Source organism: Bos grunniens, chromosome 18 (assembly GCF_055505025.1).
Source record: "Bos grunniens cultivar Pamir isolate PY7600 chromosome 18, Bosgru_T2T1.0, whole genome shotgun sequence".
NCBI lineage: Eukaryota > Metazoa > Chordata > Mammalia > Artiodactyla > Bovidae > Bos > Bos grunniens.
Genome location: NC_141182.1, coordinates 54,318,347 through 54,345,056, shown reverse-complemented (window position 1 = coordinate 54,345,056; position 26,710 = coordinate 54,318,347). Strand labels below are relative to the sequence as shown.

The 26,710-nt window shown below is 54.6% G+C and overlaps 1 protein-coding gene across 2 annotated transcripts in view; it reads right to left on the bottom strand.

Moving 5' to 3' along the window:
* Nucleotides 1-655: 655 nt before the first annotated feature.
* The window catches only part of ARHGAP35 (Rho GTPase activating protein 35), a 115,117-nt gene continuing 89,062 nt past the window's right edge, over nucleotides 656-26,710 (bottom strand). For both annotated transcript variants that reach the window (XM_086353285.1, XM_086353286.1), the window contains exons 4-7: nucleotides 13,993-14,070; nucleotides 12,351-12,482; nucleotides 5,684-5,789; nucleotides 656-5,057 (exon numbers count right to left, since the gene is read on the bottom strand). In XM_086353285.1, coding sequence (XP_086209411.1) covers nucleotides 4,700-5,057; nucleotides 5,684-5,789; nucleotides 12,351-12,482; nucleotides 13,993-14,070 — 674 coding nt within the window. In that variant the 3' untranslated portion in view covers nucleotides 656-4,699. The remainder of the gene's footprint in view (nucleotides 5,058-5,683; nucleotides 5,790-12,350; nucleotides 12,483-13,992; nucleotides 14,071-26,710) is intronic.

Below are 26,710 nucleotides of genomic sequence, written 5' to 3'. Positions count from 1 at the left end.
AACCCTCGTGCCCCGTGGTCCCGAGGCCCCCGCGCTCCTCCTGATGGGCTGAGGCTGCAGCCAGTGTCCCCACGGGGCCTGCCTGGTGGACGTGCGCCCAGGGGCCGGGGAAGGGGCCGCCTTCATCTCTCTCAGGTTTGGTTTTTTACAAGATTGATTTATTAACTATGATACAGATCACGTAAGGCCTTTTCAGTTTTGTACACCATTCCCATTGAGACAAGTACAATACTTTGTAGCAAATACATGATTTTAAAAAACAAAGCCAGACGGAGAACACCTCAGTCGGAGATGCTCAGCCTCTGTTGATGGCTGACCATGCACTAATCAGGTTGGAGCCTCAAAAAACCCACGATGTGTTTAAAAAAAAAAAGTCTGGAAATTAAGCAAACATTCCTAACGCCAACTAGAGGATGTCCTGGTTAAAGCCCCTAAAATACAGAGAAATAATTGTTATACTTTCTTTACATACAGTTCTCCACTTTTGCTGCGAAACAGAATTTTGGGCATACAGCCAGACTACTAACACATTTCAATACCATTAATGTTCCCCCTCCCCACCCTCAAGAAACTCAAAATATGTTAATCCAACACATATAAAGGTTGTTTAACGTGAAACACAAGTACCAGAAAAATGAGCTGGCGGCAGCACTGCTCCAAATTTTCAAACAAGTTTATTCCCATACAATTCAGACTTTTTTTTAATGTACACAGGGAACATGATTCTTCTTAATGCAAACAATAATTTACGCCCTGTCTCGACTACACTGAGGGGTAACATCACTGCTGTTGGAGCTGGCCGAGGCAGGCTCTTGGGCAGGAGGCGCGGACAGTCACCTCGGAGCCTCGAGGAGTCCGCAGCCAGCAGCCGGTGGAAAGACGGCTCCGGGAGGAGATGACAGGACGTGGTGTAGGCCCCTCCCCGCCCCAGGCCTTCTGCCATGGGACCACCAGCAGACGTGACCTAGGTTTCCAGCACACACGAGTCGTCCTTTCACCTAAGCATGAACGCGTGGCTTGAACCTGCCAAGCAACAGGAGGGCAAGACCTGCGTCCAGCGTCTGCGGGACCTGGAGGCCCTGGGGGTGAGTGCCGTGGCTGTCCCCAGCGGCCAGCCCAAGTCCCTGGAGCCTCCTCCTCCTCCTGGGAACGCAACCACTGGCCGAGCAGAACAGAGCCGACACCTGAGACAGCCCCCAGGCAGTGTGGATCTCCCTGCAGGAGGGGACGGGGGAGGGCGTGGGTGGAGAGGAGCTCGCATCACAAGTGCTGCGGCGACCTGGCTTGACCTCCCAGCCTGGGGACAGGCAGCCCGCCAGGGCCGCCCCCTCCACAGGCAACTGAGGCGTAGGGACGAGCGGAGGCGTGCTCTCCAGCCCCTTCTGGCCAGCGTGCTGGTCCGAGGAGGTCACCCTCTGCCTACCCTGGCCAAGATACAGCCTACCAGAAGAACCTCACCTGCAGCATGCGTTCAGCCTGGAGGAAAACCTGGGAATCAGCATTTTAGCATTCATCCTCGAAAGGTCAAGTGTTGGGAAGAACTCACAGAATGCAGGAACAAATGCACTGTGATAACCACATGCAACACAGCCAAGAACTGACGGCAAACTCACAGGCCGCGGCCCAACCCTGGGCCACGTCCTTCCGTGAAGCCGCCCTCCAGAGCCAGCCGAACACTCAGTCAGGGCTGTTTACTTCTGGCCTCGAGTCTGCACCTTTGGGGTCTAAAGAACACTGGATGGGGAAGAGCTTCCAGGCGCCCCACTATTTCCTGCGAGGCAGCGAACAAGTCCCGTAACTCCACCAACAGGCTTTCCCATTTTGGCCAAGGCTAATTAACATCCGCCCCTCCCTCAATTCCTAGCGTTGTGGTGCCACTCACATGAGAATGACCTGTGAGAGAACTTTCTAGAGCTTAGCACACTAGATAAATGGGTGGGGTGGGCAGAGTTCCAGTTAAGGTCGGCCTGCCCCCGCACACACCCACTCTCCTTCATGGGTCCCCTTCCGAGTGCCCATTTGGTCTGAATACCAACCACTCCCTGCCCCCCCAACTAGCACTGCGCTGGTGGGAATGCCAACTCGCAACGATCGAGAAATGTCCTCCAGGCCCAAGCCAGCCTGAGAAGCAGAAAATGAGAAGTTAGCAAAGGAAACAGAGAGGAACCCCTGGAACTTCCTGTTCAATTGTGGCTCTCTGGGGAACGAGCCACCAGTCCCCACCTGCGCTTAAAGCCCTGGCAGGATTCCGGGTGCAGGCCCGAGGGGCCCCTGCAGCCGCCCGGGCTGGAGCAGGGGGCGCTGTGGGACCGGAGGCGACCCCGTGGAGCTGCGGAAGCCTGGTCTCCACTACTCCCACAAGGGTTAAGGGTGCAAAGCACAGGTGTCCACCGTTACGGTGCCCTTTCTTCTTCCAGAAGTCACTACCACTTAGAGAACTGCAGTCTCGGGGGGGTGGTGGGAAGGCAGGGCAGCTGGGGCTTGTGGAGTTCCTGGTGCAGAGCCAAGGTTGCAGGCGGCGGGGTGGTGCAGGGTGCCCACACAGAGGTGGCCGCGTAGGCTGGGCAGTGGGAGGGAAGCAGCCTCTTCTGCTTTAGCTGACACACGGGACAGTGGTCCCAGGCCACTCTCAAGGCTTCCCTTCTACCCCCACCCAATACCTTGACGGGCTGCCTGGGAATAAGCGAGCATGACCTAGGAAAAGCCTGAGGTTAATCAATGGAGTAACATGGACACCTGCCTGGGACTCAGCACTGGGGCAGCTGCAGGGCTAGAGAAGCAGGAGTCTGCTGACCTCAAGTCAAAACTAAGCAACGTCCCCCTCCAGCCAAGCCCCGAGCGAGAAAGCATCAGACACAGATCTGCCAAAAGAGAAGGTCTGGCATCCGACATTTACGTAAGACGTTCATGTACCTTAGGTTTTCTGACTTGTGTCCTTAAGGAGGTGGTAAGACGCGCAGGGGACATGTAGTTTTTCCAAGCACCTTATTTTGCCGTACAAGAACTAGAGACAGTGCGACATCCAGCTTATCCAGAGGAAGAGTCGGTGAGCACAGGGCCTGGCCCGCCCTCCAACAGCCAGTGGGAAGCGTCTGGGGCCAGGGGTGGCCAAGACTGTTCTGAGGCATCTCTTACTTTGTCAGGCGCCCTCAAACATACCACAGGTGCTGCTTCTTAAAGTGCAAAGAGACCCCCGGAGGACTGTGCGGCGGGCGGGCCTCCACCCCACGCCCCATGCCCAGGGTACCTTAGTCAGGCTTCTTCACTGCGGAGGCATGGCCCAGCCACGGGATGGGGGCAGCCGTATCTGTAGCAGCCTTAGCAGGGTCGCTGTTTGGGGGTGGGTTGGGGCAAAGGGGGGCACGATGAGGAAGCTTCTCCCAGGGGCCAGTGGAAAGGCCAGGAAGGGCGGGGGAGGCCATGGAGGATGGTGACAGGCAGGCACGCTGCCTTGTCCTGACTGACCGCCTCTGTACTGGCAGCTCCTCTGGGCGCTGATGGCTGGGGAGCAGGAAGGCCGGCCCTGCCCGCACTGGCAGCCGTCACACCCTCGGAGTCCCCTGACATGGCTCACTTCCCACGGACAGCCCTATTGGCCCAGGAGGAAAATGATTCTACTTCAACACCGAACACATGGAACCAACCCCCACGTGCCTGCAGGCACCTCCCGCCACCCCACCCCCGCCCCGTGCAGGCGGGGCAGTGTCCCCGCAGCACCGCAGTGCTCCAAGGCAGACAGGTGCCAGGCGGGCCCCCAGCTCTTTCTGCCAAGGGGCTCGAGCCGTACACCTGGGGCGGGGGAGGGGGGTCTGGTGACGGGACGTAAGTGGGACCCCAACGGGCTCTCAGGCTGCCACCCCTGGGCACCCCGGTCTTGCTGTCAGACAGGTTGCCCTCCACGTGTGTGCCTCTTGGCAGAGGTGGGGAGAGAGCTTCATCTTGAGGTCTGTAGTTTTCTTCCTTTTTAAAAACTATTGGGGGAGGGACGTCCTCCCATTTTTCTTCCAGTGTTCCTTTGTTTTAAAGGGAATGGGTCCCCAAAGCCCGTGAAGTGGGGCAGGCTGCATGGGGGCGGACGCTGCCCACGCTCCCTGGTCCAGGCGAAGCTGCCCTCCCTGTCCTGACCTGCCGGGCCAACGCCCCCAGACGGGACTGTACCTTAGGGTGGCAGAGCCGGCCTACATGTTCCCAAGGAGGCTGCCGGGCAGGCCGCTCCCCCCAAGGGTGGGGAGCGCTGGGTGCAGCAGAGGGACGTGTCCTCGTGAGGGGCTGCTGGCCCTGCCCTGGGGCAGCCGGACCTCAGGATCTTCTCCTCCCGGCCAGTGCCAGGCTCTGCCCAGCGGGCGGTGGCCTTGAGGCTGGTGTGCACAGATGGTGGGGAGGGTCCAGGGAGTAGTGAGGGTGTGGAGGGCCCCTGCCTGCCTCGTTCAGTCCACAAAAGGGTTCATGCCACAGGGTAGGGCTCCCGCCACGGCCTGCGGCCAACCCCAGGTCTGCAGTGCTGGGCTCAGGGCACTGGCCGGCCCAGCCTGCGCCTTCTGTTGGCGGCTGCTAGTGCTGCGGGCTGGAGAAGGCGAGAGGAGAGGGGACCCTCCCCGCCCCGCCCTGCCCCGCCCCGCAGGCCTGGTTCTGTTCAAGGCCCAGTGCCACCCCGTCAAGAGAGAAGACCTCGTCTCCTTCAGCCCGAGGCCTCGGGGGCTCACAGCGTGTGTTCAGCTTGAAGTTGGGAGGGGAGCAGCGGCTGCATTGGGGACTGGGGGGTGGGCGGAGGCGACTGGGGCGGCGATGGCTGACTTGTGATGGGCGTGGAGGTGAGGAAGGGCACGGTGGAGGCCAGGGCAGAGGGGGAGCTGGGCGTGGCACCAGGGGGCTCGCTGATTGGCCGGTTGTGGAAGAAGAAGGGGCACTGCTGGATGAAGAGCTCGATGATTGTCTGGTAGGTGCGTGTGGCCGTGAGGGCGTCCATGGTGCTGAAGTCCGGCCGCATCAGGGTGGGCCAGAAGCAGATGGACAGGTTCTCACTGGTCATGAGGTTCACCTTGTTGTTGTGGCTGACTCTGCGGGCGACACCAGACTGGGGGTCAGAGCTCCAGCGCGGGCCTGGCCGAGGCTCCCGCCACCTGTGCTCTCGGGCTCCGCCTCCCCGGCTGTTCTCCTGCCTCCACCCCCGCCCTGCAAGCTGAGAACCGAAGAGGCCCTAGGTCTGGGACTTGAGGCCCGAGCTCCCCTGGCCCCGTCCTCTGAGGCCCCCGAAGTGGGGGACACTGCTCTGGCTGTGCGGAAAGGCAGCGTGTCTGTCCCACAGCAGGGTTCACGTAACAACACCCTGTCAGGAGAGGAACAGGTCTGGCTGAAAACAACCCTACTCTGTGGGAGTAAAGGTGGGAACGGACCACAGCCACGTGCTTCCCTGGCTCCCGTTCATTCTTTCCCACAGGACACCTGTCTGGGCCCAGCACGTGGTCACACCGGTCAGGGAGCATGGATCCTGGAGAGCGAGCTTCGGGTGGGCTGGGGGCCGTACAGGCCTCTCTCAGACGGAAGCAGGACAGAGCCTGAGGAGGAGGAGCCAGCACCCAACAAGCTGAGGACAGAGCCCCGCTCAGCTTCTTCTCGCAGCCGACTGGCCCTGACTGGAGGGTTTCCAAGGAGGGGAAGACAAACAGCAAGCCCTGCAACGTACTTGTTCAGGTGAGAGATGACATATTTGAAGACTTCATGGTTCTCTTTTGGAAACTTCTTGAGTACCTCCTTAAGGGCGTGTAACTTCTGCTCCCGGTCATTGATTTCTGAGGAAAGAGAAAACCAAGACCAAGGCTGGTGGGCCTGGGGCTCAGACTAGCTGCTGGTCCTGGGCAGTGGGGGAAGGGCCGTGCTGCCTGCTCTGAAGGCAGCCCAACCCCATCCTCGCCCCACAAGCCGTGCCCCGGGCGGGCACACCTGGCAGTGGCATGGGGCCAGGGCCAGCCCACCTCCACGCCCCAGGCCCCTGCTCCTGAAGGGGGACACTGTACGCCCAGAGCTTCCTGGCCCCCACCATCCAGAGACTCTTCCATGAAGGGCACCATTCTTTGCTCATCTGGTTGCCCCTGGAGACGGGCATCCCGATGCAGAGCGCCTGCTGCCTCCTGAGCAGACGGGTGGGCGCCGCCGCCTACCCGCACCAACAGTCTCGGGAAGGGGGGAGTCACGAGACCAGGGCTCTGTCCTTTCCCTAGAGTCAGGGACCCTCCGCGCATCTGCCCTTTGGAAGAGCTGGTGGCAACGGTGGGGAATTCTTAGAGTTCATCAAAAGGACTACATGTCCCCTAGTGTCCTGAGACAGGGAAAAGCTAGCCCAAATGAAACGCTTCATTCAAGCCAGGTGCTTCAGCAAGTCCTCACGATCCTAGGAGGCTGGGGCTCTTATCACCTCGCTTCCAGGATAAGGAATCTGAGGCTCAGGGAGGTGGCAGCAATCAGCCTTTCGGTCTAGGAATCAGACCCTGCCCAAATGGCTGCAGAGTCTGGGTGGGGACCACCGTGCTTCCCGGGGTCCTGGCGCCCCCTTCCTGAGTGGACCTGGCCTGCCCTGGAGGCGAGAGTCAGCCTGGGCTAGCAAGACGAGAATGGTCCGGGGCCGACCGGGTCAAGATCTGAGTGCGGCCACTTGTCAGAGCTGAGGCTCATCTCTAGGACCCCAGGGCTCGTGAAGATCACAGGAGGACCCTGTGAAGAGATGGTGCAGGTGGGTGGGGGGACAAGGCGTTCATTAACAAATACAGTGGCACCTAACTGCTTTGGGGCACAGGCTCCTGTGGGTGGATGAACGCTCCGGATCCTCTTCCACAGATACACCGTGTACAGGGCTGCCTACATCCCTGGAGCTTCCCAGACTCTCCAAACCCATTTGCTCTTCAGGAAGCCTGTGAAGGACTCCGGTAGAAAGTGACATGCCCCAGAGGGTCACTGCCTAGGCAAGCAGGTATGAGGAGCCTCAAGCTAGACTAGGAAGGACAGATGGAACGTCAACGGTGGCGGGAGCAGCTGGAGGAAGGGTCATGCCGTCTGGGTCCTGTCTGTGACACCAGCCAGCTGTGAGACTCGGGGACATGACTCTGAGTGGCCGTCTCCTTGTCTCTAAGAGGCTCAGGACAGCGCCTCCTTCACTTGGCGACACCACACCCTGCAATGCAGCGCTCACAGCCAGACACACACTCAGAACCTGGGAGCAAGGCTGAGACTCGGGGAGCCAGTGGGAGAGGGGCTGTAAAGACAGCCAGGACAGCCACTGAGAGCAGGAAACAGGCAAATGTTTAGACTTGAGTGTGGCTTGATAAAAACAGTGTTTTGGTAATCTAAAACCCACAGGAACTAATTATGTGCTGCCATTATCAGCTTCATTTCTCTGAACCCAAGATTTATTTTAAAAGCTCAACGTCAAGGGCACACGTTTTTTGTCTGGCCTTGAGTTCCAAAATCCTTCACTATTAAGTTTCAATAAAAAGGAAAGAAGTAAACTGCTCAGGGTGGGAGCGGGGCTGGGAGGATGAACAACTGTCCCGAGAACATGAGAAGTGTGCGGATGGCGCGGAGGCTCACTTAATAAACCGACTGTGCCCTCTTCCATATGCGAGCTTGGCACAGGCCACTCCTAGGTGCCTGCACGACAAACACACAGCTGTGTTTGTTTTAATCAAGCACTTGAGCAGCAGCACCTTCATGTAAGAGCCCGGCCTCATCCGTCCTTCCGGCTGGAAGCAGGAAACGGGGCCGATAATGTCACTGCCTGCCCAGGATGTCCCCTCTCCTTCCTATCCACTGGGCAACAGGACGGCCGCCCCTTCTTTCTCTTCCTCGCAGGGGTGGGGGAAGTGGATATTACAGCGCCTGATCAGATGGAAATTCAAGGACCACCCTCAGGCATACCAGCCTCCCTTCGCCTCCTGGCGCAGTGCCTCAGCAAGGTGCCTATGCAGGACCCAGATGGCCGCGCACCCTGGGAGCGTGGAGGGAGACGGACCGTCTTGCTCTCCCCGCTGGCCGCTCGGGGCAGGTGCTCTGAGAGCTGGGGAGCACTGAGACCCTGGCAGGAGGTGGGGAGGACGGCAAGGGGAGCCACGGGGGGGCCTCCCAGCGCAGGGCCGGGCCCTGTGTCTGCCCCGCGGAACACGGCCCCCGAGGACGGCCTTCTGGCCTGTCCTGACTTGCTTCCCGCGTGCAAGCGAAGCCCAGCAGTGCTGGGGGCCCGCCGGGGGCGCCACCTGGCGGTCTTTCCACAGCGCCAGCGGCGTGTCGCCCGAGGCTGCAATGTCGGCGGGGCAACGTTCTACGGGTGCTCTCTGGGCAGCTCCCACCCGAGGGCAGGTGGCGCTGGTGTGCCCGACACACTGCCTGAGAAAGCCCGCTCAAGAGGTGACAGCCAGGCCACGGGGCTGGTGGGGGGGAGGGGGCACCCAGTTCCATCTCCAAGTTCAGCACCCCTGCTCTGATCAGCTGCCTGCCCCCAGGCTGGGAGCCCTCGCCAACCTCAGCAATCCTCTTCGAGAGGGGTGAGGGGCTCTGCAGGGCTCAGGCCTCCTCAGCTAACACATCATAGTTCTGAAATTAGGTGTCTGTCAACTGAGACGGCATCAGGAGAGGCGTTCTGAGGTCAGTTGAATCAAGACAAAGTCTGGACAGAGACCAGGCAATGCGGAACTCAGGCCCCAATAACTCAGGAGGAAGAGGAGGGCAGAGCCAGGGGCCACCCCCTTCACGGTGTACAGATAAACCCAGGCTCCAAGAAATAAGAACAGTAGGTCCAAGGTCGCACGAACTGGTGGCAGGGGCCCAATCCCAGACACCGTTGGCGCCCTGGCTGTGTCACCCCACCGCCACCTCTGGCTGTCAGCCAGGCTCCTGGCTGGAATCTCAGCTCAGTCCTCGAGGAAAACCCCCGATGGATTCTGACCACCTGGCACATCCACACCATCAAGAAGGCAAACCACTGGCTTGGGTCCCCCTCTGTGACACAAGCTGGCACCCCCGGCACCAAACCACTCGGGCCGAACTCTCTGCTGGGCCCAGAATGGAAGCGTCAGGGTGCCCTTCTCCTGGAGGTTGACCCTGCCTGTCCAATAACCTGTCCAGTGGTCTCTGACCCATCAGATGAGGGCAGGGCACCCGTGTCTGCCTGCTGCCGCCTGTCCCTGCCTCACACAGGGCCCGGCACACACTGGGGTGAGAGCGCCCAGGCTCTTAAGCCGCTATCTGCACAGACAAGCGGAAGCAGGACCCCGGCGTCAGCACGACCACGAGGCAGCGCGTGAACACCGGCCTGATGAGCAGCCAGGCTGGCCCGCCCAGCGACTGCGCAAGGCCGGCGTTTATGCATCTCCAGCCCTCAGCTGTCCGTCTGCAGCTGGAAAGAGTGAGACGGCACGCCGGCACCCGGAACCCTCTGGGGTCGTATATTTTGACCATCTCTTTTTCTTTTCCCTTGGTGGACTCTTATTTCCCTGAGCAGGGATCATACCCGGGCCCTTGGCAGAGAAGGCGTGGAGTCCTAACCACTGGACCGCTAGAGAGCCCTCGTCCCTTGGACGATTGATGAAGAATACTGGTCTCCGTAGACTATAATGTGCACACAGAACTCACAAGTTATGTGGGATAATGAGGCCCGGAGGGCAAGGATCCTTAAGCTCAGAGCCTCTTGGCCTGAGACAGAGTCAGGATGAGGGTCTCTGCCAGCACAAGAAGACAGAGGACAGGGGTGTGGGGGTGGTCGTGAGACAAAAAGGAGAGACTGTGGGGCAGGAATAAGTGATACTGGTTCTTGAAGGCTGGGCTGAACTGTGAGGACGAGATAGAACGGAGAATTCAAGGCCCCTCTCGCTGCCTCCTAAAATCTTGGTCCTCTCTGAAGCCAAGCTCAGCGGCCATCTCTTCCACTATGACCCAATTCCTTCCTCCCTCCTCTCTGCGCTTTCTGCCCTTCCAACTTGGCTTGCTTCTCGCCGTCTGGCAGAGAACTTAAATGAGCACTGGGGAGGCAGGAAAAATGTCTTGGCACAGAAGGTCACACCCGGCTTGCCACTCCCTGGCAGTGCGGGCTGTGGCTGCTAGTCACTTCTCAATCTCCCACATGGCATCTTGTATGTGGCAGGAAGATAACTGGTGAATAATTACAAAAGTCTCGTATTTGTAGCCACAATTCCAGCGCTACTCACACTGCTGGGAAATCCTGGAGTGTACACAACAATGTGATAGTGACCTTGGTATTTGCTATGACAGGATCTGAAACCATCTCCAAGCCCTGAACGCACACGGACACGACAGCGCTGAGGCAGGAAGTGGAAAGAGCTGGTCAAGTTGATGTTGCCATGGATACCCAGCCAGGCTGAGCCGAGCTACTCTAGGGGCTGAGAATCTTTGTTCCCGCATGTCCCTCACCATGAACTCTAGCACTGCCCGGTTGGTGTTAAGCTCTGATACACACAGCCCCACTGCTCACTCAACTCTGGCTGTGAGGTGCCATGTCAGTGAGAGACGCTCCTCTCCACCAGGTTCAAGATAACCGAGCTCCAGCTGACTAGCGTGGGGCACAGGAAACACACAATGGGAAGAGGAAGCGGAAAATCTCCACCCTCTTCCAGGCTGCAGGAGCAGCAAGCAGCGCCCTTCCTCAGAGTGGATGCCGGCGGAAGCTGCTGGAGGAAGGCAGCTGATTCCCCATCAGTGACACCTTCCTCTCCTGCCCCCTGCGACCCTCCAAAAACAAAAAGATGCCATGTCAGCAATTCCCGCACAAACAATGGAATTCTTTCTGCAGGGTGCTAGGATGCCACGAGCCTCTAGATGGCGCCAAGTCAAGACAAACGCTGCTGGCAACCTCCAGGCGCCCCGCAAGCTGGGTGCCAGCCTACACCTTCTCTTCCTACCTGCGGTCCAGGGAGGCTTGGCTGAGGGGCAAAGAAAGCTGGCTCTGGACAGAGGCCTCCCATGCGCCTCACATCTGAGCCAGCCCGGAGCCTGCTAGAGAAGTGAGTGCTGGGAGGACCTCCATCTCTGGAAGGCAAAACCAGGGCAGAAGCTGGCACCTGTCCCCACGCCCTAACTCATCTGGGAGACCCAGCCCCTGTCCTGAGCGGGCAGATGGGCGAGCAGGCCAGGGGACACCATGACTGTTCTGCCAGGGCTTCTGCCTGTGGGCCTGGGTAAGATGGTGGCTGTGAAGCATCTCAAGCAGCTAAGAATGGTGTGCATAAACTACGAAGAGACTGCGGAAACAAACATCACGGGGAAGGCAGATCACAGCACAGCGACTCTGGGGCCCTCAGCCCTGCAGCAGCCAGAGTCTGACGGGGACCCTCCCACCATTCAGGGCTGGGCTTCTACCAGCACCTGTGTTTCCCAAGCCGCCAAGAGTCTACGACCCTGACTTGAAGTCCTGCACGTCTGTGGCCTCCCCTCAGTTTTTGTCCACCCCATCAGCTTTGTGAGTAGACCGTGTGTGCTTAGAGCTCCGTCTTTGGAGTTGGGCAGCAGCAGGGTAAGACTAAGGCCCTCGGGTCTGAGGGACACAGCTCCCTCCCGCGGCTGCATAGCAGCAGCTGCCTCTGGCTAAAAAAGTCTAGAATTGTCAGTCCGTGAAAAACTGAGAGGTCAGGCCCCCTGCAGCACCACATGAAGTCCAGGGAAGGACGGCCAAGGGCAGGGTTCCCACAGTGGGAGAGGCCCCCAGAGAGGGGCAGGCCAGGGCAGAGAGAGTCCCTGGAGCGGGCAGGACCACTGAAAGCAGAGGCGCTCCTCTGCAGCCCCGAGCGTCCACTGCAGCTGTCCCCGTCCCTCCAGAGGCTCTCTGGCCCAGACCACGTGTGCACTTCTTTTCAGGAGAGCTGGGAGGAGACAGAGTCAGGAGGGAGAGGCCAGTGCAGCCTTCCACCGAACAGGTCCGTGACTCAGCCGTGCCTCCAGGCCTCTCCGAGTCTCACTTCATACATGCAGGCAGGGATGGCAACCTAGGACACTCAGGGCCAGGCAGGTCCAGTGTGAACAGGCAAAGGAGCGAGGCTCTGCCCCAAGTCCGGCATAAAAACCAGGCTCTCAACCATGGCGCTTTGGGGCAGTCTGCAATTTCCCTGACAGAACGAAGCACCTCTGGTCGACAAGGCCGGGGTCTAATTTGTGAGCCCCTCGGGTGTCATCTTGCTAGTTCTCTTTCCTATATCCTTCAGTCTCAGTTCCAAGAGCCAGAGCGTCAGCTCCCTGAGGGCAGGACCCGTTCTCGAGTTGCTGCACCGCCACCCCACGCCCCCGCCATTTGCCCAACAGAGTCAGCCTGGGGCACCGCCAAGGGCCCACGAGCCAGGCAGGCTGCTGGTACTCACTGTGGGCCTCCACCAGGTCAATCTGCATGTTGTACGGGACCAGGGGGTCTGGCAGTTCTGAGAAAAAGCTCTTCATGGCCCCCGCCACGGTGTTCACCGTGAAGTCCTTCTCTGCCAAATCCAGGTTGTGATCTGAAAGGAAGTTGGGAGAGTGAGGCCAGGCCAATCGAGGCTGTGCCAAAGCAAGGAACACTTGGCAGTGGGAACAAGCAAGAGAAACCTGGAGAAGCAGGGGTGCTGCCGGGGGCTGGCCTGGAGCCTGGGCAGGGACTCCGGGGCATCACAGACTGGACAGAAGGTAGCACCCCTGGTACTGCTAAAAAAAAAAAAAAAAGTTCTGAGACTCACAGACACGCTGACACCCAACCTGCCCAGATCAGCCTCTGAGCAGAGGAGCTGCGCCTCCATTTTGCGGCCGAAGCCCCTTCGTCTGCCCTGGACATGCTGCTGCCTTTCCCCACATCCCCACTTGGGGAGACGGGAGGAGGCGTCCCCCTAAGGCCATGTCACTTTTCCTGGAAGGTTACAGAAATGGTACCAGCAACCCTGACTGCTGTCTCCACTCTGCTCCTTGTGGTGGTCAGGCAACCAGACTCACTTTCCTCCTGCTGGTCCTGTCCAGCTTATGATACCACCAACTCCTGTCTCTAATTTTTCTTTCCATACTTGACTGCATTTCTGATTTGTAGCAAATCATCTACCAATAGATCTTGACTGTTTCCGCTTGGGAGTATACCCTGGGCTGCAGATCCTGGCATATACACAAGTGTCTAACCTAGTGTGGGTCTGCCCTCATCCTGACCTTGTGCTTCCAATCCTTCAAGACTCACACGTTTCCCTTCCCGCTGGCAGCTAGTGGAGACTGTGGAGCTGGGTGCTGGGTGCTGGGGGTGGGGGCGGTGTCTGCTCCCACCACGCACTGGGCAGTGGCTTGGGCCTGCAGGCTTGCACAGGCCGCCGGGCTGGATCTCTCGAGGCCCAGTCACATGCTAAGTCGGACCCCACTTTGATCTTCTGCTTACCTTCCTTTTTGGCCAGTGGCATCTGTCAAGTTTTACTCTTTGGCTCCTTTGCGTCTGACACTGGTGGGTGTGACCTCTCATCCCAGTGTGTGCAGCCCTAACTGAACTGGGTTAGGGTGGAACGGATGTGGCCATGTGGCCCTCAGCCTCTCAGATCTGACCTAGCTTAGCAGGCAGAGCGTTCAGCTTGGGGAGCCCCGGGCCCAAGGCTCAGTGCATCACAAGATGCCCCCCCTTGCTTTATTTCTCTCCTGCAGGACTCTGTGAGAAGCGCAGTTACGGTTGAGAGGCCCTGCCAACACAGGACTGTCATCTCAACCCAACCTTGAGTCACGCGCCCGCCATGACCTCTGCATGGCCCAGCCCTAGGGAAGCAAGGCCTGGGTCTCAGTGAATGAGGCCCATGCCGGGGGCTGCGACAGTGCCTGTAGATGGTGGAGAGGGGAGCAGCCTGGCTGAAGCAGGTTTGCGGGGTGGATGCTTCTGTTTGCTGACAGGGGCCAAACACTCTCTCCTCCTCAGCCACCTAGCCAGCACCCTTGGCTTTGGGGCTGTGTGGCAGGAGCACCCCAGGGGGCTCCAATGGCAGTGTCGTCTGCCTTGAATGGCTGTGGCCTTACCTTGATCAAACTGTCTCTGCAGACTCTCCATCTCTGACTTGTTCCCGCTGACCCGGTAGATACCTTCAGTGCTCAGCCCTGGGGAGAAACAGGCAGGAGCCTTAGGAGCAGCAAGTGGAGAGCAGAGCAGGAGGGGGATGGGCTTGAGGGGAGAAGCAGGGGTCCATGAGGCCCCCCTGGCGCGAGGGCACTTGTCTTGCCTCGGTGCCTCAGCCCACTCCTGCCCTTTTTCTTTCTCACTTTGAAGTTTACAAATACTTGTTTTTTGTAAAAACTAAAATAATACAGAAACACATCAGACAAAGGTAACATCTGCCCACATTTTGATATATACCTTGGAATTTTAATTTTAATAAAACAGAGATAATACTACGTTTTAACCCACCCTTTTCACTTACAAACTATATTGTGAACCTAACCATTAAATATTCTTTTATAACATAATTTTCTTACTTTGTGAATTTTCTATTCATGTTTTTGTTCACTTTCAAACGGAGTGGTTCTCCTCATTTTGTACTTAATATTAATAAAATTAACTATGTTAATGTTATATAGCTTTATATTGTTTCCCTTTCATTATCTGTCTTCTAATTTTGTGTATTGAATTTTCTTTGACGTACATAATTCAAAAATGTTAGGTTTTCAAGACCAATCTGCTTCTTTATGATGTCTTCATTTGTTTTTATGGTTAGAGTGGGTTTTCCTGTTCCTTCTGGAACTTACTTGGTGCACAGTGTTAGGTAAGAGAAAAAAAAAAGGATCAGTAAACTTCAACTAAATAACAATGTAAGAGGAGATACAGCTCCAAGGGAGATCGGCCCTCTCCACCCTCCGCACAGGAAGCGCTGTGCAGCTTGCAGCGGACTCCAGGCTGTCGGTCAACCGGGCTCTCTCTCTCCAGGGAGGAAAGTCCACTCTGCACCCCTGAGACCGTGGTCTAAAGGGCAATGGTCAAACCAGCCTGGGGTCCTTTCTGGAGCTCATGGCTTTGAGCGACCCTGACGAGCTGGCGGGGCGCTGTGGAAGCATCCTAGAGCCAGGGCGGCACGCCAGCGGGCAGTGCAGAGCGGACCAGGCCTCGAAGTCAGTTATCGCTGTGACTGACGCCACTGGAGAGGCACCCGCTGGGCGAGATGAAAGCAGTCAGTCAGTTTCTGGGGCCCTAGATTGGTGGCAGGTGAACTCTGAAGATCATTGAAACAAAAGTCATCATTCCTTGGCCTAAAAGCTGTTAACTGCACATGGGCCCTTTCACCCCAGAGACAAGGGCATTAACGGACCAGCCTCAAGGACACCCTACGGTGCAACGACTTGCTACCAAGAAGCCCCATCACTGCACGCCTCCCTCTGGGAGTTAACATTTCTGGTGTGGTCGCCATGCTGTGCACTGGGCTACACGCTCCCCGAATCTACCACTCATTTAATGATGATGCCATCGAATCCTCAACCCTTTATTGTGGGAGCTACTGGATGAAGAGAGAACACAGATGAGGGAAGTGGGGTTCGGAAAGGGGAAGTCCTTGCCCTAAACTGCACAGCTGGTAAGAGGTGGCAGTATGGTCTCAGTCCAGGGCCCCCACACTATTCAGAAGGGGCTTCCCGTTTAACCCCCATCAGGCTGGCGTCCAGACCACAGCCCCCTCTGCCCCCACCCCCGGAGAAACACCACATCTCCGTGAAGCCCACAGGCCCTCAGTATTCTGGGCAGCTTTTGAGATGGTCCATGCCCTTCAGAGGTCAGAGGTCAGCATGGCCCCTGCCCAGCATCCACAGTTAGTAATTCTACAGTAATTCTCTTTCCTCGGGGACTTTTCTACACTATTCTCAGATACTTAAACTTTCTACCTATTGCACATCTCAGGTAACCCACGTCACATGCTTCAACATGAAATCATCCACATTTTGACAAGCCCTGGGTATGTGTCAACAGATTCAAATCTTCACCTTCTAGGTTGACAAGAAATCACTATACTTTTCCCTTTATCTGAATATCAGCCCTCTTGAATACAAAGAAAACAACGGTACAAAAGCGGGAGCCTCAAAAGTCCTGACGGACATGTCCACAGCGCCTGCGCCCCAGCGTGGAGAGGGGCTCTCTGAACGGCAGAGATAAGATCCTGATAGCCTCAGTCCACTTGCAATCTCTGGCAACCTGCACACAGGAATCCTCAGCGCTGTCTCCTAACGGCCAGCTGCCTGGTATCACAGGGCTGGAAACACTGCAAATTAGCCACTGGAGACCATCTGAGGTGCAGGCCCGCTGCAAGGCCACTGGATGGGTGATCAGAAAGACGGGAGCACCCGAAGCACGAGGCCAGCTCCTCAGCACCAGCTAGTCAACACCTTAGCATCTCCTGTCATCTGGACACGTGCTTCTGTTACGAAACCCCCTTTAAAACAGCAATTCTGCCACTGACCTATACAACAACATGGCATAATTGAGGAAAGGTATCATTTGCTTGGCCAGAACAATTGTTCGCAGCTATTCATTAGACATCAATAAAATAAAAACAGAAACCTTAGAGCAGACGGCCAACTGCCAGTGAAACAGGGCAAGCGACACGGGTGAGAGCCTGGAGGCTGGGTAGAGTGAGGCAGCTCGCGGGGGACCCAAGGCCAGAGCAGGAGGAGGCCTAGGGCCTGGAGCAGACCCCTACAGAGATGCTGGATCCTGAGCAGGTGCACCCAGGACCCAGAGACCCACCCAGAGACGCTCCGGGGCTGGCTCCGGCTCACACCTGCCGGCAGAGAGTAGTGCCTCCTCGCCACAGGTCTGGTCCGCGGCCAGAGGTCCAACTCAGAAAGCTTCAGCTGTAAGCTCTGAGGCATCTCTACATACCAGGCATCTCCAAATACCCAGTGTCTCGGGAACATGCCCTGCTTCCTTCTTCTTTTTTAACTGAGCTCCACTGGTTTCTTAGGGAATCTTTTAATCTTGTGTGAATAAAACAAGAGAAAGTTCAGAACCACAGAGGTTGCTGTCTTCAAAAATCTAACAATTTCTATGAAGAACAGTCTTGTTCTAATCACTCTAGAGAAGAGAGCTACGACTAGAATGGGAATGACAGGAAGGCAAACCGTCTCTCAACACATAATCTTAGCTACAGCTGCCATTCATTATGAAGGGCCAGAGCTTTTGAACTCCCTCATTGGACAGCCATCTGTTTGGGATGCTGCTTTTTTTTTAGAAAGATTAATACCTGGTCTAAGAAGACAGTCAATAATGACCAACCATTTACTCAGTGCTTACTATATGTGAGGCACATAATGCCGAGTCCTTACCGTGCACTTCTACATGGGTTCTCACAACATCCCCTTCAGAGAGACTATTACTAATCTCATTTTACAGATGGCAATACAGAGGCTAAGAGGTAAAGTCATACTCGCAAGGTTAGAGAGCTAGTGAATTGCAATCTGAAGCCCACCTGCTTCTGGAGCCTGAGTTCTTTTACTGCGGTGTTTTAAATCACGCACTTTCAAACTTGAGCGTGCAGCAGAATCAGGGCTCGTTATAATCTAGATTACAAGGCTGCTGCACCTCTGGGGTTTCAGATTCTGTTGGTTGGGGGCAGGACCCAAGAATCTGCACTGCTGACATGTTCCCAGGTGATGCTGCTGCTGCTGGTCAGGGAATCGTGCTCTAAGGACCCCTGTCGCTCTAGAAGATGGGACAGGTCTCCAAGTACCCCCGACTCTTAAAAAAAATCTATGATTCAAGAATATTTGGGGGGGGGATACACAAGGAAAAATAAATACCAGAGACTTTAGGAATGAAGCATTTCCAAAAAGTATTAAAATTAGCGCCTTTTATTCGTAAGCAAGGTTTTTACACATTATTTAAACCATGGCCACGTGTGATTTTTCAAAAGAGTATTAAAAAAGTAAAGGAAAAAAAAGCAAAGAGGCCTTATTTTTTTCTTTCAATATTTACTGAGCACCCAATCTGGCAGATGAGCTCCTTTACAGAGCTGCAAGCCGTGGTCCTCCTCAAAAGTATTTCACTGACAAAAGGCTAGTTCAGTTCAGTCGCTCAGTCGTGTCCAACTCTTTGTGACCCCGTGGACTGCTGCACACCAGGCTTCCCTGTCCATCACCAACTCCTGGATCCTACACAAACTCATGTCGGAGTCGGTGATGCTACACAACCTTCCAGAGGACCCACCCATGAGGCGTTCCCCACGGGCTAAAAACTGGCCTCTTTCACTCCTGACCTCCCCATCCCAGCGGCTGAGGTGCCTGTGGCACGCTAGAGGCACCAGGAAAGCGGACAAGGGACTTGCAAGAGCTTGGAGACGGCGGGGAGACTCCACCTTCTGCTCTGGTATGTGTCCCATTTTCTGAAATGGGCAAACAACTCTTCGTTCCTGGATCCCAAGTACTTCTGCTCAGCACCGGCGCTCTGGGCCTCAAGTCTTACCATACTCCCCCGGGCCAGGCTTTCAGCCCTGCTCACACACCCCAGGACTCAGTTCCTCCTGAGTTTCCTTTCTAGCAACAAATCAATACTTCCTCCAAGACAAACTCTTGAGTTGTTTATTTTTCACTTTCTATATTTAGATATAAAACTCAGCACTTTAGTCCTTAAAAAAAAAAAAAAAAAAATTAATCGGTGTTGCCAATGCTCTAAAATATCCCACAGCAGACAGGCTTTAACTACTAGAGGACAAGTCGACTTTTAAGGAAATGCGGCTAATAGACCATTCTCCTTTTCTTCCACGTGTCCAAGAGGTGAGCCTCGGGCAGGCTACATTTCAAGACCAGAGGGCTGCTGAGAACTCAGGGAGAGAAAGGAACCCCCCTCGAGCATCAAGTCCAAACTGCCTTGAAGAGGGCTGACCTCTCTAACAAGAGTAAGAAGCCCCCACTCTGGGTCAAAAGCCAACAGCACCCCTACACAGCCTGTCTCCTTTTGAGGCCCCACTGCAGCACCCCCACCACGGTGGAGGATGAAAGGGCTGCGGGGAGGCTGAGCATCTCGGTTGGGAGCCACTTACTAGCGGTGAGCCCCTGGGTGACTATGCTTCCATCGCCTTCTCTGCACCGTACAGCTGAGTGTAATGAAGTCTTGGCACAGGGCTAAGGGAGGAGCTATGGTCCTAACGATCTAAGTGGAAAAGCAAGCTGGCAAGTGGAGGACACCTGAGTTGCGCCATCGGGGAGATCCCGGATGCCGACTCTTAACTTCTGCTCCTCTATGACAGATTAACCTCACCTTCGGAGACTACTGCAAGGAATAAATAAGATAACTTATTTAAAGCCCACTGTATAATGCTTGCTTTTTTTTTCCTTTACGTTTTAACAAGCTGCAACAGCAGCACCCGTCTGTAGGCATGGCCTGCTCTAAGGACGCAGCTGGCAGACAAATAATAAAAACACGCGTTGGCTTCTTTTTTACTTCAAATATTTTTCCTTTAAATACTTAAATAGAATTTTTTTAATAGCACAAAGTTACACGTAGTTTCACTATATGTTACAATTTTTTTTAATAGAGAAATTAAGATTTTTAGCTGAAGTTTCAATGTCTAGTATTTTTTATTAATCATCTATTTTATACACAGTAGTTGTATGCATGTCAGTCCCGATCTCCCAGTTCATCTCAGTCTCTCCTCCCCCTTGGTATCCATACATTTGTTCTTTACATCTGTGTCTCTGTTTCTACTGTGCAAATAGGTTCATCCGTACCATTTTTCTAGATTCAATATATGCATTAATATGCGACATTTGTTTTTGTCTTCCTGGTTTACTTCATTCTGCGTAACAGTCTCTATGCATGTGATCTCCGTTTTGATCCTGGCTCTCTCATAGCTGCTGGGCGACTGGGAAAAACCATTCGACCTCTCTAAGCCTCGGGTTCCTCATCAAAAATGGGGCTGTTTACGAATGACTATGCTTCATGGCAAACAGATGGGGAACCAGTGGAAACGGTGTCACATTTCATTTTTTTGGGCTCCAAAATCACTGCAGATGGTGACTGCAGCCATGAAATTAAAAGACGCTTATTCCTTGGAAGCAAAGTTATGACCAACCTAGACAGCATATTCAAAAGCAGAGACATTACTTTGTCAACAAAGGTCCGTCTAGTCAAGGCTGTGGTTTTTCCAGTGGTCATGTATGGATGTGAAAGTTGGACTGTGAAGAAAGCTGAGTGCCGAAGAATTGATGCTTTTGAACTGTGGTGTTGGAGAAGACTCTTGAGAGTCCCTTGGACTGCAAGGAGATCCAACCAGTCCATTCTGAAGGAGATCAGCCCTGGGATTTCTTTGGAAGGACTGATGCTGAAGCTGAAACGCCAGTACTTTGGCCACCTCTTGCGAAGAGTTGACTCACTGGAAAAGACCCTGATGCTGGGAGGGATTGGGGGCAGGAGGAGACAGGGATGACAGAGGATGAGATGGCTGGATGGCATCACAGACTCGATGGACTTGAGTCTGGGTGAACTCTGGGAGTTGGTGATGGACAGGGAGGCCTGGCGTGCTGCTATTCATGGGGTCGCAAAGAGTTGGATACGACTGAGCGACTGAACTGAACTGAACTGAATTGAGATGTTGTGCATACTCAGATCACACGTATGAAGAGCAAGTAATACAAATGGCTGGCATACTGAAATAATGATGATGATAATAAAACAATATTTTTGCTGAGGGCTTACTATGTGCCAGGCACTTTCTTTAGCTCTTCACTAGAATCATCACGGTGAATCCACCCAGTAATTCTTTGAGGTAAATAGTATTATTTTTATCCCCATTTTACAGAGAGCAGATAGCAGCTCAGAGAGGCCAAGTCCAAGGCCAGAGAGCTGGGTGTGTGGAGGGTGTCAGCTCTGCACTGGCTCACTCAGTCTTGGCTGACTGTGCATTTAAATACTGGGCTCCTCCCTCCCATGTTAACTCCCTATTCCCTTATTCTTTAAATATCACATGTTGGCTTTATCCTGTAAGTGCTAGAAGGTTTTTCTGTTCCTCCCTTGTTTACTCACGCGCATTCATCTCCTCACTCACACCCACTCAGTGCTCTCATCTGTCAGCTGGAGAAGCAGAGAGAGCCAGAGAAGAGCTGCCTCCTCTCTGACCGACAGCAGCCAATGGACAGTGTCCGCGCTTTCTCCCTACGATGAAGTTCTACTATTGATCACAGTAGAGCAGCCCCACGAGGTCCCCTGCTGCCTTCCTGTTTTAGATGTGCCTGGAATGATTCTCTGGCTCTTCTATTCCTTGAACACTAAGGTCACTCTGGCCCCTCCAGTGCCCCTTTGTTAGCTGCCTTCCCTGGGTAATTCCCTCGTCAATCAAGATCTGTTTCTGGCAACGCCACCCCTCCTTTTTCCCCTCCTTTTTCCCCGACAGAATGTCACTAGCACTCTGTTATGACAGTCTGACCGGGTGTCAGCCCCACAACCGGGCACTGTGGCGTTATGAATTTCCAACGCCGTCGTATGTACACACAGCCGTGTCATTAATCTCGAGGCTGAGGAAGACGGGAGAGAAGAGACCTGGAGGGGAAAAGATGAAAATATCACACCAGGTCTGGGGCATCATATGGCTCTAGCATCTGGCTGATCCTTTGTAAGCTGCCCGGGCACTTACTGCCAGTCACTGTGAAGGAGGGCCTCTGGGCCCTGCTCCGAGCCCGCCAAGGGGCTTGGTCCCTATACCCCAATAGATGTGTTTCAGAAAACCACCGTGACGGGGTCAGCCTTAGGCCAGCCCAGAGTGGATACTGCTGGTTCTGGGCAGCCTAGGATGGAGGGGGAGAGGAGTGTGACCTAGAATTGAGGGGAGCAGAGTGGACTCGGCAAGGCAGCCACCGATATTCAAAGCCAGGAGCAGCTGGGAGCCCCAACTAAGAACGTGAGCCTCCTTCAGGCTCCAAGTGTGGCTCTGCCAGCACACTCAAGCCCAGTGGCATGCGGGACGGCAGTGTGACTCGGAGGCAAACTAGTGCCACCACAGTGCAGAGCTGGGCTGAGGGTGAAGTGGGGGTCCTCACCGACTGAACACTGAGCTACCAGCAAAGAAACAGTTGCACTAACATACAGGCACACACAACACACCACCACCACCACCCCCTCCATGCAAACAGTGCCAGCGTCCACGCCACAGCAGGGCCCTGGCAGACTCCTCGCAAGCACCAACGAGGGCACAGGTGAACTTCTTTCGGGTTCCTGATTCTCACCAAGTCATGAAAGGTTCAAAGATGGCACCCATCACAGCCCAGCGGCCCTCCTTAGGTTAGAAGCCTATAACACTGGCAGAAAATCTGATCGCGGTCCCTGCCCTCCTACAATCCCTGCACTCTGTGTCCAGGATACGATACAAGGCTGTCCACACGTGGCCTGGGGGGCCCGCACCACACCTGACTCTGCTGCCCGCCCCCCAACTCCAATCATGCTGGCCATTCAAGGCCTCCTAGTGTGATCCCCCCCAACTGCCTTGGAGACTTCCTCACTTCTGCCTCCACTTTTTTGACTGGCTAAACCCTGTTCCCTCAGAAGCCTCCCCTGACCCCCAGATTAAGTCAGTTAGGAGAATAAAACTGCTTATATTTATGCAACACACATACTGGGCCAGGCCCAGTGATTAGCATTTCATACACATGATCTCTGCAACCCTCACGGTGGCCCTGTGGGCTGTATCCTCCTATTACGACTACTCCCATAGGGGCTCAGAGCCCGGGTCTAACCACTGCACCCACTACCCGCATACTTTCTCTACATAGCACTGGGTACAACCTGAAAGTCACTGGCCAGCTGTGTACATACAATGTACACAGTGCTGAGTGTCAGCCCCCTGAGGGGAGAAGGGGCATGTTTTTCAGTTACCCTTCTATGTACCTGGACTCGGCACAGGAACTCGTGCCTGGAGAAGGCATTCAGTAACTATCCAAAGAAAGGAGGGAAGGAGGGATACATGCCTGATAATAAAAGAGCAGTTTCTCTGGCTGAACAGAGGGAGGAAGTGGACTGAAGTTGTTTGTTCTCGACCAGCCTCGAGCTTCAAGGCATCCGGGCAGGCCCTCCTTGCTCATGGAATACAGGAAAGAGAAAGTCTGAGGCCTGGCCAGCACGGAGAAGGTGCGTCATAAACCAGGGTACCCAGCTCCTGCCTGCCTTTGTGGACGGGCCCTTCTGCCTCTACCACTGCCTAGAGAAGCCGAGGAGCTGAGTGATTCCCGCGCTCTCCAGTGTAAGCCGTCGGCTGTTCTGGGTGTGGTTTCCCCACCTGGCCGCTCACTTTTACAGATCAGGTCAGTGGCATGGCTTTGGCTGGGACCCCCACAAGAGGGCTGCACCTCTTCCTGGAAGCTAGACAGAACCCCCGGCCCCCCGCCATGCACACACGCGCACCACTAGGGGGAGAAGGGGGAGCGAGAGAGCAGGTGCTGCTCCCAGGGCGGCCCTCCGCACGATCTGCTGGCACACAAGGCCTCGACTCGTCCCGTCGTCTCTCAGTGAAGGGCAGAGGGGCCTGTCCACCGAGGCGCACAGCTGAATGGAGGGAAAGGGTGGTGGGAACAGCCAGGCAAGGCAGGCCTGCTGGAACTGTCTCGGGGAGCTGGGCTTCCACCCAGATCAATTCTGTCTTGGATGGAAGGGCAGAACTACTCTGTGAAACAGGCTTTGCTTCTCTTTGGCTGCTTGGCTCCCCAGGCAGCTTGCCAGGGCATGCTGTTCCGATCAGGGCACTGGGTCCCGAGGAAATCCGCAAGCACTGCCGAGTCACAGCCACGTGAACTCTGCTTATCTGGAAGAGCCCAAAGTGGAGCTGACTGCCTGCCTTTATGGCAAGGAGGCATTTTTGGAATGCAAATGACTTGTGTTTAACTTATAAGCAAGGAGAAAACAGGAGGGTGGTGAGACACGGGCACATGGGAAATAGTCAAAAAAGGTGGAGAAAGCTTTGTTTTAAAACTATCTGGATAATGAGAAAGCAGCTAGCTAACAAACCCAGAATTATCGGGGGAGGGAAGGGATTAAGTAATACAGAACCCCCATAAAATCACAGCATATGAAACCACATACCTCATATTTTAGCACTTTCTCATCAATTCAAAGCAGCATAAATATGGCAATTACTCACATAAAGCCTGCTGGTGTGTTCAAGCTGTAACTGCACCTATCAAACTGTTACAGCGATAGATGGGAGGCTCTCTACTGAGATTAGCCGCCTTTTCTCCAAGACAGAATTACAGAGATCCAGGCTGACTTTAGGGAAACAACTAGATTTAACAGCTCTAGACTCGCCAATTCTCTTCCACGAGAGCTGGAGAAAGTGTCTGTGATAAATATGGAGGGAAATATGGAGGCTTTTTTAGGGCAGCTGTTTCCCAAGTGGGAAGGAACTTGGTAAAATGTGAATCTGTTCAGTCTGATGCTATAAAGCTCACAGCTTTACCTGCCTGAGCACAGACGGAAGGGCTGGAACGTGGGTCCTTTCCAATGATGGCTCTGGGTGGCCTCTGCCCAGAGGCCTCCAGGGTTTCTGTTTCCTCTCTTCTGTGAGACAAACACTGTCCTCTAAGTCACGGGAGAAAAGCTGAGAGAGTAAGGTGCCCTAGGGAGACAAAGAGCAGAGTGCTCCCCACCCAGACGAGAGGCACTGGCCCGGGGCTGGCCCCTCCTCCTGCTCCTTCCCAGCCTGAGGTCACTGGCCAGGCTAGCCCTCAGCGTCCACAGAGTGCAGAGGAAATCCACCGGCAAGGTCTTAAACGCAGGAACCCTGTGGGGAGGCGAGAGCAGCGGCAGTGTGGTATAAAACGAAATGCAACTTCCCAGGTGGTACAGTGGGTAAGAATCTGTCTGCCAGTGCAGAGAACACAGTTCAATTCCTGGTCTTGGAAGATCCCACATGCTGCGGAGCAACTAAGCCCGAGTGCCTAGAGCCTGTGCTCTGCAACTGAGCATTGTAACAAAGAGCAGCCCCTGCTCGCTGCAGCCAGAGAAAGTGGAGCAAAAAGCAACAAAGACCCAGTGCAGCCCGAGAAACCCCACAAGAAGCACCTATTTGGTCTCTGTCCCCGGTTCCTGATACAGAGCTCCTAAAACCCTTGGAATTTCCTGAGTGTTTTCTGCTATCCATAACAAGCCCCTTGTTACCTGAAACCTGAGTTTATCATAATGAGGTGACTTTTGAGGGGGGGAACCTATATGGCTTCAGGATGGGGGCTAGTCACCAGAAAGACCAAACCTTGATTATAAGAGTTAGAACTTTCAGCCCCACCCCCCACCCCCAGCAGGGTACTGGGGCTGGAGATTGAACTCAATCACCAAAGGTCAATAAGGAATCAATCATGCCTCTGTAACGGAACCTCTACATAAACCCTAAGCAGGGTTTGGAGAGCTTCCAGGCTGGTGAACACACCGAGGTGCTGGGGGGGTGGCATGCCCACGCACAACAACTCTGCAAGGAAGCAATCTGCATCTCCATCTCACCGCCGCGGAAACGGGGACTCTGAGAAGTGAAGGGAGGCGCTCAGGGCCACACCTGCCCCGCGGCCCACAGGTGCCGCTTTGGCCCCTCTCTGTGCAAGGCTCTGTGCCAAAGGCCAGGGCTAAATAAAGACCATTTCCCAATTAGATTAAGCAACCTGGGAGTTCCCCAGCAGCTGTAGGAAATCAGCTCCAGTAAGAGTTTGGCCTTTTGTCCTGCTGTCTCCTGTCAGGGCAGCACTGTAAGCTGCTCTGAGTTAGCTATAAAGCTGAAAATATATGCCCAGGACTTATCTCGAACACTTAGCAGCCATTTTCTGTTTACTGTTTGGTGGGGTTTTGGAGGCAGCTCCAGGAAAGCCCGGGTGGTGTCTTCTGAGGGACTGTGCTCCACCCAGGCAAGTGCACCCTGACACAGGTGTCTGGGCCTAGCGGGCACAGGGGGGACAGATGAGTGCTACGCCATCTCCCTGAGGGGACAGGCAAATCCGGGGGAGTTATTAAACTCCAGTACCCAGGAGGGTTGTCTATTTTCAATCCATAATATGGAGGTGAGACGCTGAAAACGTGATCACTCACCTAGAGCCAGACATCCTGGAATGTGAGGTCAAGTGGGCCTCAGGAAGCATCACTACGAACAAACTAGAGGAGGTGATGGAATTCCAACTGAGCCATTTCAAATTCTAAAAGATGATGCTGTGAAAGTGCTGCACTCAATATGCCAGCCAACTTGGAAAACTCAGCAGTGGCCACAGGACTGGAAAAGGTCAGTGTTCACTCCAATCCCAAGGAAAAGCAATGCCAAAGAATGCTCAAGCTACCTCACAACTGCACTCATCTCACACACTAGCAAAGGGATGCTTAAAATTCTCCAAGCCAGGCTTCAACAGTACATGAACTGTGAACTTCCAGATGTTCAACTTGGATTTAGAAAAGGCAGGGGAACCAAAGATCAAATTGCCAACATCCGTTGGATCATCAAAAAAGCAAGAGTGTTCCAGAAAAGCATGTACTTCTGCTTTACTGACTACGCCAAAGCCTTTGACTGTGTGGATCACAACAAACTGTGGAAAATTCTTAAACAGATGGGAATACCAGACCACCTGACCTGCCTCTTGAGAAATCTGTATGCAGGTCAAGAAGCAACAGTTAGAACTGGACATGGAACAACAGACTAGTTCGGAATCATGAAAAGAGGATGTTGAGGCTGTATTCTGTCACCCTGCTGTTTAACTTACATGCAGAGTACATCATGAGAAACACTGGGCTGGATGAAGCACAAGCTGGGATCAA